We start from the raw sequence: 19,611 nt of genomic DNA, 5'->3' as shown, positions 1-19,611 counted from the left end.
GCAATATAAATATTATTTACGTTTTTAGGGGTAGTATTTCTGACAGTTTATAGTTGTTACCATATAAATACAGTTTATTGTCATTATTGCGATCCCATGCGTTGTTTCCAAGAGCATTTGATCACGTGATGCAATGTATCAAATATTTTGTTGTCATGACAACCATAGGCAAGTCTCGCGAGAACAGCAAGAACATTTAACCTTTAACCTTCCGGGTTTGAAGGCGATAAAACCACATTCATTCAACAAAGTAAAAACAAAGCGTGAAACTCAAATCTGAAATATGAATTATACTTAAATCATGTATCACATGAAAAATTAACTTTTCAGACTGGATATTGCACTAAAATGACTCAAAGTAACAATTAAACTTAGATATCTATCTTTAACATGTCTAAATTAGTGATTTGCTGCCCTCTGCCCAACTAGTTTTGAGTACTCACGTGCTGCTATATTTAGTTCACAACGTTTTTATACCAACAAGAGTATCGTCGTTGCAGAACTGCACTCACTGAAGCTACCCAAAGGTCCTGGCCTTGTGAGAATAAAAGATGGAAGCCAAATCAGCGCCAAGGAAAATAAAGGTAACGTCTGCGGCTATATGGAGCTCCTTGCTCCTACCAAACCGAAGAACTCTACTCTACTCTACTCTTTAATTACAAGCGTAGCATCATCGTGATAATTTCCTGTCAACATAATTTTAAATATCAAGACAGGCCTCCTTGGCCTTTGATAATAGATAGAACAAAGAGCATTTTCATATCAACAGTTGATAAAACGCTCTTTGGATAGAGCTATCATACATGTCGGGTTTACGGAAAAGGCTGGGCTGTCTACCTGGTCTGTCTACATGGGCTGTCTACCTGGGCTGGCTATCACGTCAGGCTACTTGGACCTACGAAAGCCCATTGGGACAAAAGCTATGTTAGCAGTAGGGGTTGTTTGAAGGATCTGTCACGGTGAACCATATCCAGTTGCTTGAGTAACTACTTTTTGGTGGATCTGTGTGTTATTATGTGAATGAGCTATGTGAAGTGGCAGTGTGTGAAGGAGCTGTATGTGAAGTAGCTGTGTTTGAAGGAGTTGTGTATGCTACATAACCCAGAGGTTCTGGGTTCGAATCTGTTGATATGCCACTGATCTTGTGCGCTTGGGAAGGGCTCTTAACACGACTTTCCTCCCTTCACTAGGGTAGAGAAAAGAGTACCTAGCTTCGGTAAGGGCCCTCCCTCAGATAGGGCAAAGAACCCACCACACTTACGGAAAAGACTAGGGGTCCTTCCTTCCCAGTGTAAGTGGTTCAAAACCTTAAGTCCTATGGCCACACCTGGGGTAATTGCTGTCGTATTGAGGTCACCTGAGTTAGCACCGAATGGCAGCAGTTCCAGACCCTCTAGCAACGATTATTTTAAGCTCCTCACAATTCAATTGTCGATCCTTATGTATGGCGCAGAAGCCTGGACCATGACAGCCACTAAAGAAAGGCTCCTGGACGCCTTTGACCAACTAGCCACCAGTCTTAATGTAAGTAGGGCAAAATGAACTTCACTGTGTTTTATACTTTTTGTGTATTATTTGGTAGGGCTAAAGTTAGGTTGTTGTTTTGATTAGTGCCACAGAGCTGTAGCAAGAGTGTGAAGTGTGGAGATTTGCATTTTGATTAGTGTCGTATGCAAACGAACGTTCGTCTCCTCTAGTGCCAGGTGTAATTGTTTCACACCAAAGCCATAGACAGAACTAACAGATAGATGGCAGTCGCTCAGCCTTTGATATCTTGAACAACAAAGGGACTTCAAAAACATTGTCACCTCTATAATATGTATGAATATGTGAATTTGGATGAATAAACAGGACAAGCTTGCTGGTGGGGAGAAAGAGAGATCAGTTGTGTCAGTCGTGCGTGGAGTGCAGACACGAGGATGTAGCTCCCCAGCAAGCAGTCCGTGTGTGTGCGGAAAATGGCCTGTGTCTCTGCGTGTTGTTCTTCCCTTCAGTCTTAGACTCTCGGCAGCAATTCCAAATAAGAACCCGGGGCCACAACATCTGCCCCCTTTCTTACATTAAGACTAATCCAATCAGCCGATAAGTCGTGTTAATACTATAGCCCTTCCCAAGGGCACAAGATCGCTGGCATATCAACTGATTTGAACCCAGAACCTCTGGGTTATGTAACACGCACAATAGTTTCACACATAGCTTCTTTATTGAGTACAAACAATCCCTACTGCTAAAACAGCTTTTGTCCCAATGGGCTTTCGTAGGTCCAAGTAGCCTGACGTGATAGCCAGCCCAGGTAGACAGCCCAGGTAGACAGCCCAGGTAGACAGGCCAGCCTTTTCCGTAAACCCCATACATGTCATAAGATTCATTTGCTAATTGCTTCCAATTGCAGGCCTTTGTTTTTGATTTCACGAGCAGCATTGATCGAGATTTCTATTATAACGTTATTGTGAGATTTCCCATGGATTTTCACACCCCTGGTATCTTAATGTTTTGAATTTGAATTTCTATATTTCGCCAAAAGTGAGAGTTGAGACATTTGGACCTTTGCGATGGCCACTAATGAAGATTAAGATACGACATTAAGATTTGTTAACTTTGAAACAGAAGGGGCGAGTATGAACAGTCCCAAGATTTGAACCCGTGCAGAACCCAGGCCGTCAGCTCACAAGCCTAACGCTGATAACCACTACACCAATAGGCAAGACCATTTGGCATGGTCAGTTTGGCGACGCACACTTTTAGTTTTACAACTTTTTTCAGATCGGCATTATTGGAGGTTCAGGACTGGACAACCCAGATATCCTGGACAACAGGAGAGAGAAGCATGTGGACACGCCCTATGGAAAGGTCAGAGGTCAATATACATTATGAGATACTTTCCAACATTTTTCACACAGTGCTAAGACTGACACTATTTATTCATGACATCTGAAAACTGACAGGCTTCTTGTTCTTGGATCAAGAGGAGTTAGTTGATGAATTTAGGCAAGGAGGTTACTCTAGAATACACTCTGGTAGTGCGAACAGTGACACATTCTTGGACACATCATCAGAGATATATAACCTCCTTGATTTAGGGGACTCTGATTCAAGAGGAAAGAGCAAAGTGTAGTGTTGTATATACCTGGTAGTGTAGATGTAAAAGCCTAGGACAAACTTAAATGAATGGAAAATGGTTCATGAATCTACCATAAATCTACACCTATAGTTGTTAATCAAGGATGTTATGTAACGTCCTTGGTTAAATCATATTACAATGTATATGAAATGTTTTATTACCACTGACTGCTATAAGCCTAAAAAAAGCTGTAATTCTGGCAAATCAATGTGCCAAAGTATGCAAACAGCAGATATACAGTAGCAACAGAATAGCTTTTCACACAAATGAAATAAACCATTGATATTTGTAACAGCCGTCTGATGCCCTGATCCTGGGTGATGTCGGAGGTGTGGAATGTGTCCTTCTGGCCAGGTGAGATAAACTCTTTGGGAAATGCTGTAATTGCTGAAATTGAAGAATATCTCCAAGGAGGTAATGTTTATATCAGCATTTGTTGCTGTGCATTGTTGGTAGGTTGGTTAACACTATAGATAACAGGATACATGTAATTTAAAAAGCTATGGATATATTATGTGACTTTTTGTTGACAGGGGGAAAAAATTCGTAAAGAGCAGTACAGTAGTAGTAGTATCCAGTATTAGTATTTGATTATACTGCTGCTGGGGTCCCTGACACAGGAGTAGGCAGCAGTCTCCTAGTCTACAGCATTGATAGTATTCCATTCTTATAATCTCTTAAAAGTTGTCATCCATAGTATATACATTGTGAAGCGTGTTTTTGAACATGATTTCAGGCATGGGCGAGGCCACACTGTCATGCCTACCAACATAAACTTCCGAGCCAATGTCCACGCCCTGAAGGCTGAGGGCTGTACTCACCTGATCGTCTCTACAGCCTGCGGGTCGCTCAGGTACGTGCTTTGTGTTCAGTGATGTGTTTCACAGTTGAGGAGAGGACTTTTTCATTTGAGCTGAACTATATGTACCTTGGAAACCAGACTTACCCAGGGCTGGCAGAGAATCTGTTCGGCAGCTAATACTACTAGTTAGGCCAGCAAACACTCCCTGCATGACAAATCCCTGGTGTGCTTATCTAAGGTCCTCGAAAAAACCTGCCTTAGCTGCCAAACAGATTCTGTGCCAGCCCTGGCTAAAAGGCTGGTTTCCAGGGTAAAGTTTGATAAAGGTTAGACATCTTAGTAGCTGCATTATGCAAATTAAATCAAACAACCAAATAAGGTCTCTAACAGAATCAGACGCTTCAGAAAACATCTGACTATATGAATGATTTGTATAATTTATTGTACACTTAGATGTCTAATCTAATTTAATGTTGTACTTGTCTCTCACTTTATCAGTTTCAGGAATTGTTTTTTTGGAAGTTTATTGTGTTATTCCTCACATGCAAACTTAGGTGTTGTGTGGAGCTACATTGCAGATTTATCTACTCCCTTTGTTTTTATTTATTTATTTATCCCTTTATCTTACCCCAGAGAAGACATCCATCCAGGAGACATGGTCATCCTGGACCAGTTCATTGATCGGACAACGAAACGTGCCACAACATTTTACGACGGCAACCCTGGCAGTCCTCTGGGTGTGTGTCACCTTCCGATGGACACACCTTTCTGTCCTCACACCAGAAAAGTAGGTCCTCTGTAAACTTGAACTAAGTTAGTTAGTTAAAGTCCTTCCCGCACCAGATGGTGCATAGGGCAACGCCCTTCTCTGTTTCAGTATTCCTGGGCCACACAACTTTGTTTAATCACTACAGCAGGGGACTAGTCCACTGGTAGTGGTGTGTGTTCAACTTCCATACTCTCTTCTGAATGCTGAGTACTAAGCAGAGAAAACAGTACGAACCATTTTTAATGTCTTGGGTATGACTCAGCCAGGATTGAACTCATGACCAACCAAATGCACACAATATTCCACGGGGATTTTTGGTATGTTTTATTATCCATGTTGTTTTTCTCCATCCAGATACTGATTGATGTTTGCAAGGAGTTGGAAATCAGGCACCATGAAAGCGGCACCATGGTCACCATCGAGGGGCCTCGCTTTTCATCGCGTGCGGAGAGCAAGATGTTCCGCATGTGGGGCGGTGATGTCATCAACATGACCACGGTGCCGGAGGTCGCCCTGGCCAAGGAGGCGGGACTGTGCTACGCTGCAGTTGCCATGGCAACAGATTATGATTGTTGGAGGGATGATCCAGGACACCATGTATGTGTATTTTAGCAATGTCTTTGTCATGTCTTTGTTTGGTGTGTGTGTCTGTGTGTGTGTGTGTGTGTGTGTGGATGTGGTATGCGTGCCTGTGTGGATGTATTCATGAAAAGGCTTATGGCCTTGTTCGTATTCAGGGCTCGAAATACTGGGGTTTTGTGCACCCAGGTGCACCCAAAATTGGGGCTGTGCACCCAATTTTTTTCTGTGGGCGCACAGGGTGCACCCAAATATTTTTATAGGCTTATGTATGTTAAGATGTCAGTATACTAAGTAAACACCATATTCTTGACGTCTATGTGTTAGAAAGACAATAAAATGACTGTCATAGTACTTCCGATTTCTGAAGAGCTCCGTTCAAATTACTAGTACTAATTTAGTAGGTTTGGAATTAGGTTATTCTGATATTCTACTTTATCTGATATGGTGCACCGTGCACCCAAAAATATTTTGGTGCACCCAATTTTCTAGGTTGGGTGCACCTATTCCCCAAATGAATTTCGAGCCCTGGTATTCAATATCCAGAAAGCTTGAGTGACATGTGTTTGCTCTGTTCTAGGTGAGTGTTGAGGCTGTGCTGAAGGTGTTTAAGGGCAATGCTGAGAAGGGAGTCCGCATCTTTAAGTCTGCCATTCCCAAGATTGCCCAGCGGGACTGGTCAGCTGTGCTGGAGGAGAACAGGGTAAGGTTACAACTGTCAAAGTTTGAAACTCTCTTGTTGTCTGCAGGCAGTAAGATCTAATGTGGGTATCCATTGTGGGTAGCTCCTAAGCTAACAATATGTCATCCAAAAAATTTCATAGATAAAGAACCAGTGTTTTTATGTTTTGTTGTCTTTTAGATCATGCTGTTATATGTTGTGTTGTGCATTATATTCCAATTATAACGTCAAAAGTCTTACAGATCCAGTTATGCTTGTTTGACGATCATTCATCGATAGCTGTGTAGTGGAAAAGGGGGGTTTACAGTCATGTACCAATAATAGTTCATTTAAATTGTATCACCATATATGGCATTGACTGATCATCAAGATGAATGAATGATGTCATTGGATCTACAGTCATGTTTCTTCATGACAAACTCAGCCTAATACCTAATCACTGATAATAAAGATCTACAAACTGATAAATTTAAATGGTGTGTGGTAGTTATTGAAGCATAATTTAGTGTAAATCATGCTCTGCATATACAATATAGTATTGTTGAATTTGATTTTGATATTGATTTGTATTTGACATGCTCTGCATATGTGCACATTCTCTATTCTATTGAATGAATCAACTTCTAGTAATCAGACCAAGTACAATTAATGAAGTAACAAAATCCCTTCAAATTCCAAAGTAATTTTACGGTGACAGTAAGTAAGAACGTTGGCAGTTTATATGGTCTCTTCCTAGGGTTTTGTCACCAGTTCAGTAATCCAACCTCCGTCAGTAATATCTCCAACCTGCATGCAGGATACGGGTACTAACACTTCAGTACATGGTGCCACAGCAAGGTACTGCTTTGAGCTGCAGAATTGTACCACTGCACTGTGTGATGCTTGTGATACTTCCCTGTTTGCCTATCTAATCTGTGGACAGCCCTACATTCCCACACCTGTATGTGGAAATGTTTTTATTGCACACCTATATATCTTTATAGTTATACATTGCACTTCTTGTGTGGCTTGCATTGATATTCGTATATGCTGTTGAGAGTGTTTCGCTACACCAACAACATTTATTCAGTCCATCATTCGAAAAATCACTTATCTGATATACTTATGTAATTACTTATGAATGAATTGTCAAATAGTGGATAATAGCTGGTTGCAGGTAAGGTTGAAATCAGTTGTTTTTGCTATAGGTTACAATACACTTAAACATTTTCTCCTGTGTTTTTCAGGTGACAGTTTCCAGCTCTATCATGCTGCCACCATCTGAAGGATAACCTAGTCAACAGCAACAGGCTCTGCCTTCATTGTACCTCACTTTAAAAGGTCTTATCTGCCTTGACCAAAGACATCAAGGCATTCTCACTTCACTTCACAATATTTATATAATATGGGAAATTAGAAAGGCTCAGGTCTGTTACATAACTCTGAACCAGAGTTGTTATATGTCTAAATTCTATCAATGTCAACTGACTTCCAAATTGTTGTCTCCCCTTCTGATGGTTTATCTACTGTATCTAGGGCATGGTATTGGAAGGTGGAGTCCAATCTTCTCCTCCCGCTGCCTTTATCTTCTCAACCAAAATCAGGTACTCATTTTTACACCTGAACCTGAGTGAAGGGAGTAAAGATATGTTAATGTGCCTTTCTCAAGGGCACAATATTGGCAGCATGTTAGAGGATTCAAACCAGAACCTCTGGGTCCTGGGGAACAAAACTGTTATGACAACACAACACCACAGAGTATGCCTAAACTAACAGCAATATTAAAGCCAGATATGGTGATAGACTAGACACAGTGTCAAAATAGTTACTATGACTATCAGAGGCAATGAACTGCTAGATTGAACAAAGCAATAATGGCAAACACTGCTCTACAATACACAGTGATTCAGGGAGTCAATAAATCAAATTTCTGCACAATATTCTTATGTAGCAAAACTGCTTTCAAATCAGAAATGGAAATTGCTAACAATGTGTTTTGATTTTAAGTTGTCATTAGTTTAAGTTATCTTTATGTTTCAGTCAAAGTGGGAAAATGCAACTTTATAAGGTGTCTGTTGTGTGGTTATATTACATGTACACATTTATAAGGGAGGTAAAGCTATTAGTTATCAGCTACTCTAGCAAAATTATATCCTCATACAGAAGATAAGGATATTGAGGAAAGCAATAGCAAAATTATACTTTTCATATTACATGTTCAACAAGATTACAAGAGATAATATTCTCTTATTGTGCAAACTTCCAGTTAGTATGGTTGGTATAGTATAGTATGTGTTCATGGATATATTTAACAGATTAAGGTTTTTCATAAGCTTAAGTGGTTTCTGAAGTATTGCTCTTAAAAAGATAAAAGCATAGCAACTTGCATTTCTTTCCTTTTGTTATTGTCATTGCTTGTCTTTCATTAGTTAGTGTTAATCAACAAAATTTGTCAAGTCAACTGATGTTTTAGTATATTACTATACCAGGGACTGTAATGTTACAGTTGTGTGTGAATACCATGAATGAATGAATGCATTGCCAGGGACTGTACAGTTGTGTGTGAATGTCATTCAGTACCAGGGACTGAAATGTTACAGTTGTGTGTGTGAATACCATTCAGTACCAGGGACTGAAATGTTACAGTTGTGTGTGTGAATACCATTCAGTACCAGGGTCTGAAATGTTGCAGTTGTGTGTGTGTGAATACCATTCAGTACCAGGGTCTGAAATGTTGCTGTTGTGTGTGCACATGTGAATACTATTCAGCACAAGGGACTGTAGTGTTACAGTAGTGTGTGTGAATACCATTCAGTACCAGCTATACAGTTGTGTGAGAATGCTGTTCAGTGCCAGGGATTGTGCAGTTGTGTGTGAATGTCATTCAGTGCCGGGCACTGTACAGCTGTGTGTGAATTAAATTTAATGCCATGGACTGTACAATTGTGTGTGAATACCATTCAGTACCAGAGACTGTAATGTTACAGTTGTGTGTCAGTACCATGGGCTGTAAAATGTGTGTTTGTGAATACAGTTCAGTACCAGGGACTGTACATTTGTGTATGAATACAATTCAGTGCCAATGTGTATGTGAATGCCATTCAGTACCAAGGACTGCACTGGGGTATGTGTGTAAATATTACTGTATTCAGTGACAGAGACTTTATAGTTGTATCTGAATACCAATTACTGAACAGACTTCATAATTGTACGACTAGGTAACTTAATAGCAGGCCTATAAATATCATCCAGTGAAATTACTGCTTCCAAGGCTGTATGAATGGTACTGTGTCTTACCTGTATGGTCATTCTGCAGTTTGTCCTTCAGTCAAATGGGGGCGCTTCTACACAGGTAGGAGTGGCTGGGCGTGGCACGTTATCCATGAGAACAATCAACTTTACGGTGATTGCCATCCCGAACCTTTTGGCACATGCGTCATTAGGGCATGCCTGGACATGCCCTCTTTGACCATATTTCCCAACACAAGTCCATCAGCTCTTTTGTGCGGCACTACCAGGTTTGCCACATTGCCAGAAAGGCTGACACAAATAGCTGACAATGCCCCTTTTGGAATGTGATCGTCATCATGTCTATAATGTCTGGTACTGACAAGTCTGGTCTTGCTATGTGTAAATATTAGGATGAGAAGACAGCTCCTGATTTTTGCTTTATGAAAAACGTTTTTGACATACTCTATGTAGAAATTTTGCATCATACTGAACTAGGACGAAACTCACGAAAGACAAATCAACATGATGCTAGACATTTATTCTACTGGATTCTATCATTTTTTAAAGAATATCTTCCCATAAAAATGGTCACCATGTTCTGTCCCTTTCTTGACGTTTTTTTCGTTTTTAGTACTGACATTACTAGTATTCACTTTCTTCTAAGCACGTATCACGAAAAGGTCATGACGTCAACGCACAAATTGGAAAAGGGTAAACGAGCTTTGATTGAGCCAAATTAGCACAAGGATGAAAAGCACATTTACATCGCCTTTAATGGCAAATGTCAGTCAAGGTAAGTGTTTCACACGTACCATTTGTTTGGGGATATTTTCAAATCCAACACAACACAACAGACTGAACAGTATGACGAAGTATTTGAAAACTGTATCACGTCAGTAACTTGGTAGACTTGTATCGGGGCTATTTGCATTGATTTCTTGTCATATGTGTTAGAAAAATGATATGCTGTTTTGTTTGTTTGTTTTTTACTGACCTCCAATCTGTGTCCTGTTGTTTTCTGTCTCGGTGGTGACTTATCACAAACATTGGCGACTAAAGGTGAGCTATTTTAGGTGTCAGGTGTGTTACCTGTCCAGACATGCCCAGGTCCTCTCAGGTGGGTGTTCCTCAGGATTTCTCACCTGTGAGATGCGCTGACTCGTACTCAAGACAGTGTGGAAGATAACGTTTATGTACCCATCTGATAGTTTAAATCAGGAAAGACACAGGACATGATAAAGGATGAAAGCGGTCATCTCTCTTTCTTATTCGCCCACACTCCCCACCAACCCTGCTTCAATATTTATCCCCACGAAAAATGGACATATAGTTGGGTGTGTCTGTCTGTTTGTGTTTCCGGATTTTTATAGTCAGTATAATTCAAGAACTTCTGGATGGATTACGATGATATTTGGACGAAGGTCAATGTCAATTTTGTGCCCCCTGGTATGTGAACTTGGTACTGCAGCAGAAAATTCTCTAGTATGTATTGCGTCTTGATTTGTTCATTGTAAAACAATCTCCCAAACATATCAAAACGTTTACATCATCCTTGTGACGACAATGTATAGCTAGATTACGTTGTATAGGAATGAAGGTTCCAGAATAATCATGACGTATAATCTACCTAAAGTAATGGTGATGAAGGTTTGGCATCCATGTAATAAGATACGCCAAAAATCAGTTACTCAAGCAACTGGATATGATTTTGGGAACGACCAGTCGTTTCCGACAGTATCCACTAAATTTCGTAAGTGACAGACAGTATTCAAAATCATATCCAGTTGCTTGAGTAACTCGTTTTGGTGTACTTAGAGTAACCTCTGCTAATACTATTTCATGAAAACCTGGAAATCAACATCTCATGGCAAAATACACCAGATGATTATCATTTAAACTTTACCGCTTACTTTCTCAGACCATGAGTGATCCGATTACTAAAAATAATGCACTACAAGAGACTCAGACTTTCTAATTCAATAATTTATTAATATACGTCTTTGAATTATGACGAAACATGGCGCATTTGTACATTTTCTATTGAACTATCGTACAGAACATTACAAGTACATGTAATAGTGAATGAGAACGGTATGTACAGTTGTAGTTTGAAGAGCATAGTTATAAATAAAGGAATTGTCTAGCATGCTTGGTGTAATACATATTATCAAGGCATCATCAAAACGACTGATGAACTTAAACAAGATATAAGAAGTGCAACAAAGAACAAGAAACTGTACATATTGCCAAAATGCCATAATTTCAATGATTTATGAACAAAGCAGCGATTACCATGAATGGAATGGATGTAGTTTGATTAACAACTAACATACATGTAACAATTACTGTATCCTTAAGTTTAACATATTCATCATTGTTCAGCTTCTATCACCGGCCAAACCATTATCTGTTGGGGTTGGTTTTGAAGAGGATTGCTCTCTTAATTGCCAGAGAGGAACATTTAGCTATAGATAACGCCGCCTTAAGATTCTAGGGCACTGATAAATTTGAGTGTTGATTTTGTGCCATCAAACCATGATTTTCTCCCCCAGCAAATAATGGTCCGTCCCAAACACAGCAAATTTCGCCCCTCCACTACGAGAGAGAATGGATTCGTCTTTCAAGTGTATTCTTACAAAACAAGAGATTTTCCAGTGTGAGTTTACTTAGAACATGTATACATATGTAGATCAGGAAGGTTGTTCAGGTTTTGTACTTTCTACAGACAAGTAATATTCTATTCCGTTTGTCTATATAACAATCAAACCACACAGTGGTATATAAACAGACAGTTCATTGACGAGGGTGGTACGAAAAAGGGAGACCTAGTGTTGTCGCAATAAGGAACTTGTGCCACTTTCAGACTTGAGATGTGATTTTTTCTTGGTCACGGTTGACTTGAGTCGTGTTGTGCTTTTTCCAAACTTAACAGATGTTGTTTTGGTTTTGTGCTTTTCTATGGCTAAACGGTGAGTATTTTTGGGTTGGGGAGGGGAGTGCTTGGAACCATATGGCAGTGAGACTGAAAGCACCTGCCAACCAGTCTTCATGGTTTACCATGGCGAAAACGAAAGAATTAGACACGGTATAAATTCCATTTTCTGCTTAATTAGTCTGACATAAAAACCCTTTGTCAAACCAAAGACATTACTAGTACATAATGTCTTCGGTCAAACAATACAATGGTTCACTTGAAACGCAGGGAGTTTTTATGGACGTACTTATCTAGTTTCTGTTCCGTCAATTTTGAGGCTTCTACCATACAGTATCCCAAATTGTCGCTCATGTATCCGGTTGCCACTGTTATATCATAATTTCTTCAGACTTGACTAGATTTTGTAATCGTATCCTTCTATTTCACTACTGGTGACCAAAAAAAAATCACAGATCAAGAAAAAAAGCAAGTCTGCCTTCCTATCCAAGAATCCTGAAAGCCCCGGCCATGTAGGTATAGCCGACCGTAACGAATATAAATGCCCCGGTAGAACACGTTGGTAATTGTTAAGAGACTAGGTAAACAAATACGGCGTCCCAGTTCGCACTTTGTAGTCCATCAACTTTCAATTAAGGCTCATAGACCAGCCATTTTACCTCAAACCGAGACGGCTGCCCCATAACTCATGGTGTCAGTCCTTTTATTAGAGCGTGCCTAATTCGATTTTTCGAGGTCCGAAACCTTTCAATGCCGGATGATAACTTAATACGCGGTGCTTTGTGGGCGGTTGGGAAAATATTGTTCCGGTTGGTGTACCATACGATATCCGTGCCCATGCTACTAGCACCCTCTTACTTACCATCTCAAATTCAGTGAACTGTCGGTAGGATTGAGATTTCTTTGTAAAATACGTCTTTGCATCAATTGAGAAGACCTTTGTTTACAGTATCTCGGCTACATTTGTCAAGAAATTGTGACTTTTACTGTAAACTGTCATATTCTAAACATATGATTCTATAATATAGCCTACGATCTGCCAGCAGAGGTGAAATATTATACAAGAAATCTATTCACTAAGGATCTGACTTTGACTGATGCCACAGCCGAACCACTTTTTCAAAATTTGGCCGTTAACTGTCAAGTATAAAGGATGTTTAGAACACTACAAGTGTCCTTGAAGTTGACGTTGCTGATACTGGCCGTTTGCGACACCCTGTGCCGGTGAACTTGACCTGTGCGGCGGAAACTGGTACTTTCCGCGTGTAACACGAGAAACAGGCTGGGAAGGTCGACGTCACTGGAGCGCGGGTAAACAACGGTCGTTATCGGGGGCCAATCGCGAAAGCTGTTTGAAAACAGACCTTCATTTCATGAAAGGGTAACAGTTAATGGGTAGAGTTAGTCTCTACCTGACCGACTACGCTGGCTAGTATAGGGGGGGGGGGGGATTTGCCAGGGGAGTTTTGCTACCAGAGGAGTTGGTCGGTCGGAGGGGATACATGAACATAAGCGTAGACTGACCCCCTGGCCAATTTTCTGATTTTTTGCCGACTTCTACGATCCCCGTACCCCCAGTAGGAAGGCCTAGTGGTGGCTAGGGTAGGGTCTCGATCTAGGGGGCCCACCTCACAACTCCAGACGGACTATAGTAGTGCACTAACCCCGCCCTCCTGACTTCTGTTTTTCTGTTCTTAATTCAGACAAAAAGGTTGGCGGAGTCGGAGTGGGGTAGGATTTACAAACACAGGGGCAGCAGGGTCATTCCTGCCGATAAACACGTTTGTGGAGAAGTCTGTAGAGTAACCTGACCCGGCCTACCCGCACACACGTCTGCCACACGCCACGCCGACAAGACTTGAGAAAGTTTACTTTGTCGCCACATGATTGACCTTTTTACGGTCCTTTGAACCTCTTAAGACCCCCCTGCTCTTTCGTTACAGGCTGTGGGGTAAGGCCCATCTTTTGAGCTCTGGTTTCGTACAGCGTGGCTGGTGTTTGAACGACAAACTTCTGAGAAAGCGAACAAACGTCAGCAGGAGGGATGAGACGGTTGCTAAGGGAAGCCACGAACTTCGGCCAGGGCGCCCCACAGGACGCGTGGGCCGGCGAGCCGTCCGTCTGGCCGCCCTGGCTCGGTTTACAGCTACCAGCGGGTGTGAGTGGCCGGACACGTGTCGGGCGCGCGACCCTCCCCTCCCCCTTGTCACTCACAGCCCCCTACCTGTCTGCCCTTCTAACAGATGTGGTCGACTTTCCCAAAACAACACTTCAGCGTCCTGCACTAACGTGTTCTCTCCTGTTGATACAACTTTCGCGTCTGTTCAACCCGCCAATACTTCCACAAGCTGCTAGTTCTTTGTTTGCCTGTGACTCGAACGACAAACTTGTTTCCTTTTCTTTGTGACTGCTCGTTTGTTCAGTCTTAAACAACGCTAATCAAGACACTGGTAACCATGTCCAAATAAGGCGTGTGGCTTCTCTTGTTGATAAGCGTTCAGCCCGATTTCTCACACTGATACGCGTGCTACTGTGGAGGGTGGGTACGAATCAGCTGTACGAGTAACGAACTCTTGTCTAGCCCTGTGCGACAACGCTGATTAGATTGTTGACATATCCCACACTGCTAGGAGCAATCAACGGCCCTTAATCCATATTGAGACCAGAAGTGCCCTTGCCCTGCCTCTCAACTGTCTGTGACAGCTTCAAATATGACTCCGGCGTCAACTCAAGAGTTTGCCACTCCGTGTCTATTATCTAATGCCCTACAAGAGGGTAGCGTCGGTCGGAAACCTGACACGCTGTGACCTACACCAAACGAGAACCACCGTTCCCCGATACCGTCTCTAGGACCCAGTGATTTGAAGGGAAAACGATCCAGACCAAGTTTTTCAACTCTTATCGACTTTTTTTCCTGACGCATTTCCCTTCAATGTCGAGTTTCCAAGCCTGTTTCTACACACGCGGAATAGGATGTAAACTAAACAGCGTCGTCGGTATATCGACTGTAGGCTATACACTTCAGTTAAACATGTGTTAGTCTCCGATTGTACAATAATTCCGAATGCTAGTTTGGCAGTATCATTGAAAGCAGCAGTCATTGTTTTCTCTTACATAATTATCTTTTTGTCAGAATTATGTACTGGCCGTTCTATTGTTTTCTGTCTGAAATCTACTGACGGCTAGTTGAACACACAAGGTGATTGTAGGGCCCTGTATGTTAAGAGCCTCATAGTCATCTTTTCTGATGTAGTACAATGATGATAAAATGCAGGTCAGTTCTTCTAAAAACAGTTTTAAGCTGTAAAGTGAAACTGTCGTCTGTAGAGGGGACACCAAACATGTGACTCAACAAATATCTAAAATATACGATATTGCCGACTGTTGGAGATCTTTCTAATCACAGGTAATTTACGTTCAACTGAAAGCCGCTGAGCCGTGAACGACATTTTGTGTTTGTAATTGGGGAGGGCATGGCCTCCCTTAGGTTAGACCGTTCTGTGTCAGGTCCAACTAGAGCCCGACATAGCGGCCGTGCAGCTTCCCTCGGTTGGCGAGAAATTGGAAAAATATGTAAATGAGAAACTCACAAGAGTTCTAACGTTCCCGTGACGTCATTGCCCTTGTTGCTCGGCGTGCTGCTCGGGAAAGCTGCCTCGGAACCAGGCGGTCACGTCCGTCTTCCCGTGGATTCTCGCGAGGTCTCGCGGCGTCTGTCCTCGCCTGTTTTTTGCCCACAGGTCCGTACTTTTGGCACGTAAGAATTCTAAGATTCTGACGTGACCTTTCTCGGCAGCAAGGTGTGCCGGAGTCATGTCTTGCAGGTCCTTGACGTCTAAGTCCGCGTGGTACTCGAACAGGAGCTTCAAGGTGTCTTCCCAGCCGTCGCGCGCGGCGTCGTGGACAGGTGACAGACCGGTCTCTACGTCGCGAACGTTCGGGTCTGCCCCGTTCTCAAGAAGCTCCTTTGCGATTATGTGATGCCCAAACTCCATCACCTGCAAATGACAAATAAAAATATTACAGCCAGGGAAATAAAGAACAATGTAAGCACTCAAGTAAGGAATCATCGAGAAGCATTGGCAACAAACAAGTATCTGGCACACACACACTCCAAAAACACACATTATATGATTATCGGGTGTAGGATGATCAACAGAAAATTCTTGAGTTTGGAAGTGGCTGAAATTGGGGATGCCTCACACACGAAAACACCGCATGTGGAAAAAATATACTTAGCATGTAAAAGTTCCAACTTCCCTGTTTTACTAGCAAGTTGGAGCGAAATCAGTGAAATCGGAAACCTGAACTAGACGCACGATAGACTCGAGAGTTCCGAACGAGCACGCGACAAAGATCGCCCGTACTGCTTCCCTGCAGATCACAAGCTTTTTTTCTAATTCCGAAGCTTTTCCATATTTCACGTTTTTTTCCTTGTTACATACATCATTGTTCTTCAATGTGTCACGTAGTGTACAGCCTACGTTTAACGTCTGTAAAAGTGTCGTCAACATCTCTGTAGTTATGGTTTTTCTTTACCCGTGAATCTTGTATGATTGCCGATGTTTCGCTTGACCTGTGATATCTGTCTACATAGGTAGAGCTGGAACAACACATCTATAACATAATGCCTAGGACGAATGTTTATTTGGCAGTCAAACTCGAAAGAATAAACACACTGTAGATCTAACTGAATAAGGATTTGGGAAAGATTTGAATGCAAACTGTCTCTAACATGCACCGTTAGATCTAACGGTTCTGTCTAGACGCGCGAGGAAACGTCGCGCTGGTGTTATAATTCTTAATCCTGAACATCGGTGTGAATGTGTGGATCGGAACAAGTCGCTGTCTAAGTTCTAACCTCAATCATGGCTACTAGTACTGTACACACTACAGGTGTATAAACATTGGTAATAAATTTACAGAAAAACGTTATAAGACCCAAACGTTTCCAGACCTTCCGGTCAAAAAAATGTAAACTTTTGTGCCATCTGAAACTTGAAAAAGAAACTAGAAATTGCCACCAAGGTAAGCACAAGAAGATAGCATCTATACATGTGTCGGATGCAGTGTAGTTGCCCTGTACCACCTGTTTGAGTTAGCATTAGGTTGTGGTCGTTTACGAGACCAGACACACGGATGCGTAGTCCTGTAAAATCAGCTTGATTCTGCTCTACAGAAGAAATCCTTAACGATCATGCAGCAGAACAAAAGTTTACAGTCTACAGCAAAGTATACACCACATATAGAAGCACCACACATTGTTATCAAAACTGGCCACCGTATCTTTGTTAGTGCATTGTGTAAACATCACCTTGTCCAAGTATTCTATAGTAACTAGATCAACTGTTTGATTGTCGTGTTCATTTTGATATCTAACTCAAACATGTTTCAGTAACAGTGTTGTATTACACCATGCACGTTCGATTGTTCCTACAACACAGCGGCATTTACAAAACTGTTTTTATTAGATGACAAATCAAACGTCAAATTGTCAAAATATCTACTGTCTAACTGCAAGAGAAATAAATGCATTTTGAAGCCTTTCAAACGTTTAACTTTCAGTGCTCTTAGATACAATTTGCCAACGTAGTTATGCACTTTGATAGATACCATAGCTTTTGGCAGGTGGACATGCTAAGTTTAACTAGCCAACAGCTCTGACTTGTTAATATGTCTAAATATTTCCTATTTTCTCCTTTACTTTGGACGATGGTACATTCATGTCGATAGATAATACATAAAAACTGTATACCTCTACCTTTGTTATAACATGATATTACTGTCGGTTGCTTGTAACTTTTATCGAACATTGGACGTCCTGCTATACAGTATTGTGCAGTTGTGCACATACGGTACAGGCATATAACTGATAGCTCATCAACTGTTCTCATGTTATCCATGCATATTGTAACGTTTCACACTCAGACAATGATAGTGATGTAAACAATGCCTCTTAGACTAAGGCTAACATGAACAACTGCTCTTATTAAATATCGGATTTGTAACGGATGTAACGAAAGTTGCTGCAAATAATTGAGTAAGCTGGCCACAAAACTGAGACATTTTCAAAAGACGACTTGACTACTCGCCAATGTCCACATTTTGACCTTTAATCTAGTTACGTTTTGGTTCTATATTCTACTTTGTCAAATAAAGTACTTGCCTGTGAGTAGACATTTGTGTGCCGATACCAATAACGTCCAACCACGACCTTAATTAAATCCACCAGTCAAACCTCGAGCTCACTGTCACTAGTATTGAAAACAGGAGTGCTAACAAAACGTTTTGTGAACGATTGTCTCTAAAACATTTTTTGTTTATATGATATCTTTTTGGAATAGGAATATAGGAACTCTGCATGCATATATTGTATTTATTTTTTTTCCTATATCTTGTTCTATTTATTTAACAAAAAGTTAATAGCATGTATGATTACCATTTTGACATGCTAACTCTAGGGTCAACATATTTCATTACACGTCAAGTAGTACTGTATGTAACGATGCAAAATAACAAGTAAGAATGCAAAATTAAGTAAATTCAATGATGATTGTTAGAAGCATGTTAGTTTAGATATAACAAAGTTTGGATGTAAAAACATTTCAGAAATGAGCTGACATCTTCTCAGAATGGACAAACGAAATTTTCTACAAACTGCATTGTGTAGATTCAATCTGTATTGAAGAACGAACACTGCATTTTCTGTGGTTTTCCCAAACTCAAACCAAACAAAATCACCCCACATGCAACGGTGCAATGTGTATATTTGTGTGGGTACAATGTATTATCATAATAGGCTCTCCTCATGATCGTGTACATACAAAGTCACTACTACCCGATTTGGAGCCATAGTGGAATTGTAATGTTTGACATTTGTGTTGTCAACCACAAATCCCTAGCTTTTGAGATAACAAATTCAAAGAGCAGTTTAGCTGTGTCCTTTGGGAGGGAGTGCAAAATCGGATTAGAATCAAGCACTGATCTATCACTGTTTTGTTGTAAGACAAGAAAGGTATACTAGCCCGTGGTATCATTATGGCAGAATATAGCTTGGTTGTGGCATATACAGTGTACTTAACATTTACATGTGTACTATGTAGTACGTTTTCCTATAATACTCAATGCATCGACTGCTTGTAGTAAGGGATCGTAGGCAATAGACTGGAAAGTAAAGATGGGGCTAAACACATAATATGACTTGACTCAACTTCTAACGGTTTCAAAGTCAACAGTTATATTTCCTGCCTAACGGAAAGGATAAAAGAACAACACTCACTAGTATCTGGCAACAAGCGACGAATACATGCTGTGAAATCATGTTAACCGTTTATTTACTACTGTGAGCCAAAAGCAACAACCGCATGGGTTAACGGTGAATGTCCAAGTACAGTCTTAGGTTATAAGCTCGTTACGTATACACAAGATATAGGGCATTTATAGCTTTCAGAACATTTGCCTAACAGTTTATTTACTACTGAAGCCAAAAGCAACAACCGTTTTTTTTTTGTTAAGC

The 19,611-nt window shown here is 41.0% G+C and overlaps 2 protein-coding genes across 3 annotated transcripts in view; one reads left to right on the top strand and one right to left on the bottom strand.

Moving 5' to 3' along the window:
* Window positions 1-26: 26 nt before the first annotated feature.
* Window positions 27-8,997, top strand: LOC118431768 (S-methyl-5'-thioadenosine phosphorylase-like). Its single transcript, XM_035843082.1, has 8 exons — window positions 27-584; window positions 2,764-2,850; window positions 3,417-3,475; window positions 3,858-3,974; window positions 4,557-4,710; window positions 5,047-5,289; window positions 5,852-5,974; window positions 7,180-8,997. The coding sequence occupies exons 1-8, from the start codon at window positions 552-554 to the stop codon at window positions 7,222-7,224; spliced, it is 861 nt and encodes a 286-aa protein (XP_035698975.1). The 5' UTR covers window positions 27-551; the 3' UTR covers window positions 7,225-8,997.
* A 2,134-nt stretch (window positions 8,998-11,131) lies between these two features.
* Window positions 11,132-19,611, bottom strand: part of LOC118431772 (cyclin-dependent kinase 4 inhibitor C-like) — a 15,639-nt gene continuing 7,159 nt past the window's right edge. Inside the window, exons 2-3 of one of the 2 annotated variants that reach the window (XM_035843089.1) lie at window positions 15,686-16,093; window positions 11,132-13,395 (exon numbers count right to left, since the gene is read on the bottom strand). In XM_035843089.1, the coding sequence (XP_035698982.1) occupies window positions 15,710-16,093 (384 nt within the window). In that variant the 3' untranslated portion in view covers window positions 11,132-13,395; window positions 15,686-15,709. Of the gene's footprint in view, window positions 16,094-19,611 lie in introns of both variants that reach the window. The other variant, XM_035843088.1, reaches the window with a different exon arrangement.

The sequence above is a fragment of the Branchiostoma floridae genome, chromosome 15 (assembly GCF_000003815.2).
Source record: "Branchiostoma floridae strain S238N-H82 chromosome 15, Bfl_VNyyK, whole genome shotgun sequence".
Taxonomy (NCBI): Eukaryota; Metazoa; Chordata; class Leptocardii; order Amphioxiformes; family Branchiostomatidae; genus Branchiostoma; species Branchiostoma floridae.
Note: the sequence above shows the minus strand (reverse complement) of the source record. Positions and strands in the feature narration are given on the sequence as shown.